General features: G+C 39.9%; 1 protein-coding gene and 1 pseudogene across 1 annotated transcript; both read left to right on the plus strand.

Moving 5' to 3' along the window:
• The first annotated feature begins 4713 nt into the window (after positions 1–4713).
• LOC102127853 (cysteine-rich hydrophobic domain-containing protein 2 pseudogene) lies at positions 4714–6095 on the plus strand (annotated as a pseudogene).
• A 2120-nt stretch (positions 6096–8215) lies between these two features.
• LOC102128269 (putative zinc finger protein 56) lies at positions 8216–9622 on the plus strand. Its single transcript, XM_074024722.1, has 3 exons — positions 8216–8242; positions 8927–9053; positions 9564–9622. The coding sequence occupies exons 1-3, from the start codon at positions 8216–8218 to the stop codon at positions 9620–9622; spliced, it is 213 nt and encodes a 70-aa protein (XP_073880823.1).
• Positions 9623–11014: the final 1392 nt, after the last annotated feature.

Raw genomic sequence — 11014 nt, forward strand, 5'->3', positions numbered from 1 at the left:
GCCCACCACCATGCCTGGCTAATTTTTTGTGTTTTTAGTAGAGACAGGGTTTCACCGTGTTAGCCAAAATGGTCTCGATCTCCTGACCTCGTGATCTGCCTGCCTCGGCCTCCCAAAGTGCTGGGATTACAGGCGTGAGCCACCGCGCCCCGTCTGAAAACTGTTTTCATAGACACAGGTTCTTACTATGTTGCCCAGGCTGTGCTTGAACTCCTGAACTCAAGTGATTCTTTCAACTCCGCCTCCCAAAGTGCTAGGATTATAGGTGTGAGACACCCTGTGCTTCTGCAATTTCTTGACAGGATTATTCCCATAATAAACAGTACTACATGGGCGCACACACACACACACCACACACACAAAATCCGGCTTCTGTTGTAAAAGTATCATTCTCCAGCATTTCATGGGTCTGCAGAAGCCAATAGTTTGATCTATGGAGCAGCATAAATCAACAAATTCAGTTTATCTTGAGTTTCAGCCCAGCCACTTGGTAGCTGTCGATCTTTGGAAAAGTTTCTTGGTGTAAAAGAGTTGTATAAACCACATATGCAAAAAAGGCAGAATAATATTCATTGCAAAAATTGTAGCAATTTTTCATCCCTCCTATATCCACGCCCATTGCCAGGTGCTTTTACAGCTGTTTCCATTGAGATACAGAATGTGTTTTACAAAGCCTAAATCCGGCTGACCTTATTTAATCAGGGCAGTAGAAACCTGTGAACTGACAGTGTGCTAGTTTGGGGAAGGACTTAAATGGTCTTGAACACTTCTTTTTTCTTTTTAAAGTTTGGCAATGGCCGGGCACAGTGGCTCATGGCTATAATCCCAGGACTTTGGGAGACTGAGGTGGTCGGATCACCTTAGGAGTTCAAGACCAGCCTGGCCAACATGGTGAAACCCTGTCTCTAATTAAAATACAAAAGTTAACCGGGCGCTGTGGCGGGTGTCTAATCCCAGCTACTCAGGAGGCTGTGGCAGGAGAATCGCTTGAACCTGGGAGTCAGAGGTTGCAGTGAGTTGAGATTGTGTCACTGCACTCTAGCCTGGGAGACAGAGTGAGACTCCGTCTCAAAGGAAAAAAATAAAAAGAATTAGCTTGATTCTCTCCTGCCTGGCTTATCACTGGGCCATCAGCCCAGGGTCACTGGGAACTCTCACTATCAGCTGGGCATCTTTGAGGCATTTGAGGATGTCCAGAGCAGAATTGTGCCAGGGTAACAAAAGTGGTCAATTCTGCTTCTGTCTCAGTAAAAAATTGAGTCATCCTGTATTTGCTCCTCCCCTTACACAGGAGATGACTTTGGTGGGTACCCAGATGATACTTTCTCCAGTTTTCTGGTACTTGGGTGACAAACAACCAGGACGCCTGAAGACTCAAACGTATAAACTAATTGCTTTTATTTTATATGACCATTAGAAAAACAGATGAAGCAGTCATGGTTCCTACCATCCAGGAACTTTTAGTCTAGGCTAGCACCTGAATAAAGGGTTGAATTAAGCATCATGTGGTTGATACAATGAACAGATGTGTGCAAAAAACCTTGGGCTTTATTTGGGCCACTTTCTTCATATTGTAGTGACTTCTTATGTCATCAACTAAGGGGATATTTATGAACAGAAGAGTTGTTATTATTACATGAATTTCTATTTCCTGCTAATAATATATGTTTATATTCTAATAATTACCCTAGAAAGCCTTAAAACATTTATTTAAATTGCTTATTAGGGCAGTGGCTAAAAAAATTATACAAACTCTGAGATATAAGTTTCTCTTAGGGAAGCTTAGGAAAACAGAACTGTAAATATCCCAGTGGCACAGAGAACAGAATTCTACGTAAGGACCACTCCCTGCCCCAGTTCTGTTCAGATTCATTCTATTTGGGGGTCTTATTTAGATCTGGCCCCACTCTGGAGTCTTGCCTCACAGAAGAGATGAGAGTTTTGGCTGGTGAATCCTGCTGCCTTTCTAAAACTGGTGCTCAAAATTTTCTGCACCCCAAAGGAGATAAATGGGAAAAATAAAGTAATATTTTAAGGTCTTCATTTTTAAATTTTCTATTAAATCAGTGCTTGCAGAGACATTCCATTTAGCAACTTGTTTTCTATTCCTGCAGATTCAGTAGTTGCTCCACAAGTCACAAAAAAGTAAATATAAACACAATATAATTTTTTCTAAACTGCATTCAACTTTTCTGTATTCCGGTCATCTGTCTACATTTAGCTTTTATTCTATATGTTTTTTTAAAAAAAACCAAGAACAGAAACAGAAGGTGAAATACATATGCTGGGCCCTTCACCTAATGCTGGGAATTGTTAAATACTTAGTACCAACTCCCAGTGTGTTATGAGGATTAAATCACATAATGTGTTATTTCTAGCGCAGTGCTCTGCAACATACTCTTTAGCACATATTACCTGCTTAGTAAACATTGCATTAGTCCATGTGTACATGTTGTTTTCCAAATGCAGGCTTATTCAGGCACTGCTACCTTTTGTTGCCTCTGTAAACTTTAAAGAGCCAGCAAAGAATTTGATACTTTAGGATGGAGATTGGTTGTCTTCATTTGTGCCAGAAGTATTTGTGTTGTGACAAGAATGCCAAGTGTAAGGGACTCTGTGCTGTGCCTGTTTCTCTAACTAATGCTAGTAATGAGCCTATGGGGAGCATCATCAGCATTGACAGGGGACTTATTTAAAACACACATTCAGGGACCCTTTGAAAACCTGCAGAATCACATTACATAGAGAGGGACTAAAATTACCGAGTGGTTTATAAGGTCATTAAAGCTTGAGAGGCAATGCTTAGCTAAGTGGTTATAAACCCAGGGTTCTATTCATTTGGTGCAAAAGTTACTACAGTTTTTGCCATTGTGAGTAATGTGGATTACTTAGGTGTGGATACTCAAATTACATTGCCAATTCACAGAAATATCTTTGCTCATGCCCTTTCCATGGGTTCTTTTTATTGTTGGACGCATCCATGTTGTTTTAATTAAGTGCCTCATGTGACTCTAAGGTGAGACCAGAATCAAGTATGAGGGGTTGAAGATACACTCATGAGAGTTCAGTTTCAGCTGTTTTCTACAGGGTGATCATAGGGCCTGTTCTGTTTGGGTTTGGTGTGGACTGGGCAGTGTGGCCCATATTTTTATTACTGTAGCAGAGATTGTTGGTATCTGTGACAGGGAAGGGCACCGAAGACAGGAAAGGAGAAACATATATTTCTATCATCATGGAGCAATTAATTGTTCCTGATTTTTTCATGTTATGAAGGACAGAAGTGGGTGGACTTTTTCAGTGGGTCTTGGTACTTCTGCCTGTGGGTGTGGAGGTAGCAGGTAAACAGTTGGTACTGACACCTTTAAAGGCATATTCTCAAGATACAGGTGTAATTTGTCCAGAGAATCTCAACTGAAAAGGAATCCCAGAGAAGCAGGAGATACGGAAAAAAATATGCCTTTGTTTTTCAGCTAAACACGTCTCAGGTCAAGAGCTATGTTCACTCTGCCTCCTGGAATTCCATGCGTTTAGTACTTGCAAACCTTTACTTCTCTTCTTGTGTTTTTCCTCCGTAATGAGTTTGTTTTAACTATTTTTAAAAATTTTACTGATAGTCAAGGGTCTCTGAAAAATATCTTTTTATTTATTTATTTTATTTATTTATTTATTTATTTTCAGACAGAGTCTAGCTCTGTCACCCATGCTGGAGTGCAGTGGCGTGATCTTGGCTCACTGCAACCTCTGCCTCCCAAGCTCAGGTGATTCTCCTGCCTCAGCCTCCTGAGTGGCTGGGATCACAGGCACAAGCCACCAACTCCAGCTGATTTTGGATTTTTAGTAGAGATGGGGTTTCACCATGTTAGCCAGATTGGTCTTGAACTCCTGGCCACAAGTGATCTGCCTGCCTCAGCCTCCCAAAGTGCTGGGATTACAGGCATAAGCCACCATGCCAGGCGGTGCTTTGGGGTTTTAGAGAGAAATTCCTTTAAGGAGAATATTTTCTGGCTGATTGGATCAAGTTTATATCTAATAGAAGTGTTCTGAAGACGCCTTTAGCTTTCTTTTCTCAATATAATCTTTCTCACACTGAGAGCTGCTTTTCTCTCCAGTGCTTTGAGTGGCTGTTTCAGGGGTCCTATTAGTATCCCATGGTGCCTGTGAATGAGCTGGGCTGTCACAGGGAGAACTCTTAGACCTATCTCTATGTGACTCATGCTGGAAATCCAGCAGTATTTTTTTCATGTCACCATTATACAAACAGAAACTGAGGCTGAAACACTGCTTTCATTTCCATTATCATGAAGGTGCAGTTCTAACCAGGAGGTCTGCAAGCTCTCCTTCTGCTGCTCAGGCTTCATTCTCTGATGTGGCACTCAAGTGCTGCTGTGGCAACTGGGGTTCATGTAAGACGTGAGTTTCCAGCTGTGAGCCCTGTGCTGTGGGCTGTACCTCAGTAGCAGATGGTAGGGTTCAAGAAAGGGCACTAGCCATCAGGAGGAGACGGCAAGCAGGATTGCTATAACCCAGGGCTCAGGGAGTAGAGAGCCATTGCTTTAAAATGTAAATAACCAAAAAGACAGCACCCTAATCAACCATTTGTGTAGCAGAGTGAGCCTGCTTTTGGCAGGCACCTGGCTTCAAGTTGCAAAACTACCTTACATTGTGAAGATGTGAAAAGTTTATTTTATCACTGAATATAACCTATTAGCATACATGAATAGCCTCTCCAGTTACCAGGTGAATTCAGGATGAACTATGTATGACGTGGTGCCGTATATTCTACTCGTGGACTAATTATGGTGATCATCTTTCTTTCTTTGCAATCTGTTAAGCAGATAGACTGTGATGCACGACGCATTCTCAATTAATTAGGTAATAAAACACAATTCTTGAGTCCGCGCGCCCACGCGCCTGCGCACGCTCCCGCCCACCCGTAGGCCCGGGAAGTCTCGCGATACCGTAGCCGGCTGCTCCCGCTGCCGGTGGCTCAGGCTGTTGCTGTGGTTGCCTGAGTTGCTACTGCTGCTGCCGAGGCAGCGGCCTCTGTGCTTGTGCAGGTGTCCGCCTCTGGGCGGATGTTGACATTGTGTTGTTGTTATTGCTGATGATAGTGGTGGCTACGGTCCCGACCCCATCTCCTCTGTAGCCGGAGCCGAGACAGCCGACAGCGAACTCCGCGGCCTCGGAACCTGTGGCAGCGGCGACTCCCCTCAGCCTCCGCTGCCTCGCCCGCGGGTACCCCGGCGCCAACCCCGGAAGTCAGGCCCCTTTGGGCAGGGGCGCTCCGAGGCTCAGGGTGGCGGATTTTGACGAAATCTATGAGGAAGAGGAGGACGAGGAGTGGGCCCTGGAGGAGCAGCTGCTCAAGTACTCGCCGGACCCGGTGGTCGTCCGCGGCTCCGGTCACGTCACGGTATTTGGACTGAGCAACAAATTTGAATCAGAATTCCCTTCTTCGTTAACTGGAAAAGTAGCTCCTGAAGAATTTAAAGCCAGCATCAACAGAGTTAACAGTTGTCTTAAGAAGAACCTTCCCGTTAATGTACGTTGGCTACTTTGTGGCTGCCTTTGTTGCTGCTGCACGTTAGGTTGCAGTATGTGGCCAGTTATTTGCCTCAGTAAAAGGACACGAAGATCGATTGAGAAGTTATTAGAATGGGAAAACAATAGGTTATACCACAAGCTGTGCCTGCATTGGAGACTGAGCAAAAGGAAATGTGAAACGAATAACATGATGGAATATGTCATCCTCATAGAATTTTTACCAAAGACACCGATTTTTCGACCAGATTAGCGTTTACTTTGTTTATAGAGACTTTCCAAGTATGTTGTCTTTCCAGTGGTGCCTTCCTTGGTGCTCTCCTGGTGGTGACATAACATTGATTCTACAGAATCGTGTGGTGTTTTGTTTGTTTGTTTTTAAATAACCGCATGTTCTAAGTGTGCATTTTTGTCAATCTTTGCAACAGTTATTTCATACAGATGTTTAATACTTAAGCTATTGTGCTCTTTTCTGTTATGTATTCTGATTTTTCAAGGATTACTTTTTTGTATTATCAAAAAAATACATTTGAACTTAGCATAAAAAAAAAAAACACAATTCTTACTGTTCTGTCATTGTGGTGTTTCTCTGAGGATGGAGAAAATTTTTCTTTTAATTATATTTTCCAAACAATGTCTAGAATTATCAGACATGATAAAAACATATAAGGTGCCAACCAGAATTTACCATAGAGGGGACTTTCCCCCCTCAGCCTTCCAGTCAGCTCACAAATTTGCTGTAAAGTGCCTGCTTTCCCTTAAATATGCAGGCAGAATTGTGTCTCTGCGTGTTAGGTACCTGTAGTTTTCTGTAGTCACTTCTAGAGAGACTAGACCAGATTTCTACAAATTTGACAGGGCAGCAATCAACTGTTTTACCTCTTTCAATGACTCTTGTATCTTCACTCCTGAAACTAATTCGCAGACCATGGAGCGCAGATACCCAATCAGAGGAACGTGTGCACTGAGTAGACATGTAGATATGAGAATCTCCTCTTTCCCTTTTCTCCTCTTGCTAAAATGCGATCCACCCGCCTCAACCTCCCAAAGTGCAGGGATTACAGGTGTAAACCACCGTGCCTGGCCTATTTTTTTTTTTTTAAACAGTGCTAGCAGAGACAGTCCAAGTACAACTTGTTCTCTTATTTCTGCAGATCCAGTAGTTGTTCCACAAGTCACAAAAAGTAAATATAAACACAATACAAATTCTGCTAAACTATATAAACTCTTTCTATATCCCTTTTACCTGTCTATGTTTAGGTTTTATTCTATACTTTAAAAAAAAAATCAATGACATAATCAGAAGGAGACATAAAAATGCTAGGCCCCCTGTCTAAAATCTGGGAATTATTAAAGACAGTACCAGCTCCCAGGGTGTTATGAGGATTAAATCACACAGTATGTTATACCCAACACAGTGCTCTGTAACATACTCTTGAGCCCATAGTACCTGCTTAATAAACATTGCATTAGTACGTGTGCACATGTTGGTTTCCAAATGTAAATTTATTCAAACATTGCGGCCTTCTGTTTGTTCTGTAAAATTTAGAGAACCAGCAAAGAATAAGGAAATTGGTTGTCTTCATTTGTCCTAGAAGTATGTGTGTTGTGACAAGGGTGCTGAGTGTAAGGGACTCTTTGCTGTGCCTGCTTTCTCTAACTACTGCTAATGATGAGCCCAGGGAAAGCAACACCAGCATTAACTGGGAACTTGTGTAAAATACTCACTCACGGACGCTTTCCAAACCTACAGGATTATATCGCACAGAGTGGGGCCAAAATTACCAATTGATTTTTAAGCTTATTAAAGTTTAAGGGGCAATGCTTGGCTAAATGGTTATCAGCCCATGTTTCTAGTTAGGATGACATGGCTAATTTGCTGAAATTTCTTTACTCATGCTTTTTTTTTTTTTTTTTTTTTTTTTTAATACAGGTTCTATTTATAATTCTGAGTAGAAGCATTCATGTTGCTTAAATTAACTGCCTCATGTGACTCTTAGGTGAGGCCAGAATCGAGTATGAGAGGTTCAGGATACATTTATGAGAGTTAAGTTCCACCTTTGAACTAAAAGGTGGTCACAGGGCCTGTTCTGTTTGGGTTTGGTAGTGACAGGAAAGTGTGGCTCATATTTTCATTTACTGTAGCAGAAATTGATGGTAAAAGGGAGGTCACCTGAGGACAGGAAAGAAGAAGCTTTTACTTTTATTTCCATGGAACATCTCATAATTCCTGAGTCTTTTTTTTTTTTTAATATAAAAAACAGAAATGGGTGGACTTTTTTTGCAGCTCTTGGTCCTTCTGCCTATGGGTGTGGTGGTAGCAGGTAAACATGTGGTGCTGACACTTTTAAGGCATATTCTCCAGATCCAGATGTAATTTGTCCAGAGAATCTCATCTGAAGTGAATTTCCAGAGAAGGAGGAGAAAGAGGAAAAAATGACTTTTTTTTTCAGCTAAACATGTCTTGTATAAAGAGCTGTGTCCACTCTGCCTCCTGGAATGCCATGCATTCAGTACTTGCAAACCTTAATCTCTCTACTTGTTTTTTCTCCCTAATAAGTTTGTTTTAGGTATGTTTTAAATTTTTTATGATAGTCAAGGTCTCTGAAAAATCTTTATTTCCTATATACCATAGCTTTCTCTACATTCTCTACATCATGGCTTCTTATACGCCATGCAAAATTCTCACCAGGAATTTACGGTCTGCAGTATTAAAAATGTTCCCCTTGTGGTGCTGAACATGGGAAGGTGTGGATACTCAAGATTCCTATTGGGAAAAGCTGGAGTCCTTAGTAAACATGAAGAACATCTAATGTTGAGATTCCATCTGTGTTCTCCATTAGCTCTATGCAGAACACTGTTTAGAAAATGCTGATTTAAACAAGATGGCATTTATTACACAAAAACTTCTAAAAGCTATATTAGGAGATACTTGCTATTAGGGTGTTAAAGACAGACTATTTAAAATCGCTACTAAAAATGACAAATTATAGAGGTAACTTCCAACTCAACATATCTTTTCCACCTGAAAAATATACATAACTGATTCTGTATGATGCAAATAGAACACTGAAAAGTATGCACATTTGTGTTTATGCCCTTAATTTTATACTTTATCATCCAGAAAAGTATTATAGATATGCTGGTGGTGTGGATCTTATGCCATTCTCTTTTCTCAGGATTAGAGAATACATTAGGACATATTTCTGTGTAAATAAATATTTTATTGGATAATTTCAGTCACTCCTGTAAGTCAGAACCAGTTCTTTTTACTCTCTCATTTTGCCTTTAGTCAAGTTATAAATTCTGCTGGCTACCTGGTGTGTGTGTGTGTGTGTGTGTGTGTGTGTGTCTATGTGTCTGTGTGTGTGTGTGTTTTTTTCAGGGACTGTTGACATTTACAGATGTGGCCATAGAATTCTCTCTGATGGAGTGGCAATTCTTGGACACTGCACGGTGGAATTTATATAGGAACATGATGTTAGAGAACTATGGGAATCTGGTCTTCCTGGGTGAGGATAACTTCAACACACAATTCCAAACATACCTTAATGGTTTCATTTCTCTTTTTTGTAGAGTATGTTTTGGTAATTTATGCTTTGCATAAATGAGTTTCAGATCCGTGTTTTCAAGAGAATCTTGGAGATTTGTCCATGTATAAAATAACTTCTTCAGGATGTTTCATCTTGACCTGAACTTTACACATTCCTGAGCTGATCTGTGTCCTTTACTCTAGATTAGCAGTAATTTCATTAATTTAGTAACATAAAATATTGTTGCCCATACCTTAAAATCTAATTGCCAACACCAAGTTTTAACTCAGTATTACTGGGTAGTGAAATTAATAACCTATAAATTTAAAATATTTAAAATTCTCTGTTAGAAATCAGAATTTTATGATTACTTTATGAAAATATTTTATTATACCCTCTTTACTGAACACATAACTAGGTTGGTAATTGGAGAACATGAGCAAAATTTACGTATTTATTTGTAATGAAACAGGTATTACTGTCTCTAAGCCAGACCTGATCACCTGTCTGGAGCAAGAAAAAGAGCCCTGGAATACGAAGAGACATGAGATGGTGGATGACCCCCAGGTAGGTGAGAGTGAAGGTGAATACAATGGATGACACAGATGAGAGATCTAAAAATTAAGGAGAAAGCCAGTTGTTAAAATGTGAGTTGGAAAGCTGTGTTTTATAGGAAATAGTTTCTGGGAAGCCTGAGGGTTTTTTTGTTTGTTTTGTTTTTTTTCTCTCACATTTGGACATCTTCTGTTTTATGCTTTTAAATTTTCTAAGGATTCTACTTTCTTTCTGGTGATCTTCTTTCAAGTTTTCAGTGAGAGCCACCATCCTCTTCATGGCATATAAAAAACTGCACAGTCTGACTACTTTTACATTCTTTTTGGGAACACACAAATCTGCATAATTTTAAGAAACTCTGTGTTAAACAATTTTTAAAGTTTTCTTTTTGCATCATGTGTGAAATGTGAGTAGTAGTTTCTGTTTCATTGTTTTTTTGGTTCATTTTTTTGCACATTTTATCTTGTTTATATTACTCTAGTCTTCAAATATAGTTTGAAGTTAAAAAGTATGATGCCCCTCTGCTTTGTTCTTTGTTTTTAAGATTGCTTTGACTATTCAAAGTTTATTGTAGTTTCATGGAAATTCTAAAATAGTGTTTTCCATTGCTTAAAAAAATTGCCACTGAAATTCTGTTAGAGAGTTTATTGAATCTATAGATCACTTTGGGTAACATGGTACTTTAACAGTATTTATTCTTTAAATGCATAGACATGAATTTTTTTTTTTTTTTTTGAGACGGAGTCTCACTCTGTTGCCCAGGCTGGAGTGCAGTGGTGCGATCTCGGCTCACTGCAAGCTCCACCTCCTGGGTTTATGCCATTCTCCTGCCTCAGCCTCCGGAGTAGCTGGGACTACAGGCGCCTGCTACCATGCCCTGCTAATTTTTTTGTATTTTTAGTAGAGACAGGATTTCACCTGTTAGCTAGGATGGTCGCGATCTTCTGACCTCGTGATCTGCCCATCTCGGCCTCCCAAAGTGCTGGGATTACAGATGTGAGCCACCGCACCTGGCCATAGACATGAAATATTTTAAAATTTATTTATGCCTTTTATAATTTCTATTACTGATATATCATTGTAAAGATTTTTTACCTCCTTTGTTAAATTTGTTCTCGAAATTTATCATTTTAATGCTATTGTAAATAAGATTGTTTTCTTTCTGTATTTTATCAGAGAGCTTGTCTTAAGTGTACGGAACCCTAACTTGTATGTTGATTTTATATTTTCCTAAATTTGCTGATTGTATTTAGTAGTTTAGACAGGTTTTAATGTACTATTTATGGTTTTATATAAGATCATATGATCCACAACCAGCAACGTTTTACTTGTTTTCCATTTTAATGACTCCTTATTTTTCGACTAATTCTTCTGCCACGTACTTT

This window comes from Macaca fascicularis, chromosome 19 (assembly GCF_037993035.2).
Source record: "Macaca fascicularis isolate 582-1 chromosome 19, T2T-MFA8v1.1".
NCBI classification, from domain to species: domain Eukaryota; kingdom Metazoa; phylum Chordata; class Mammalia; order Primates; family Cercopithecidae; genus Macaca; species Macaca fascicularis.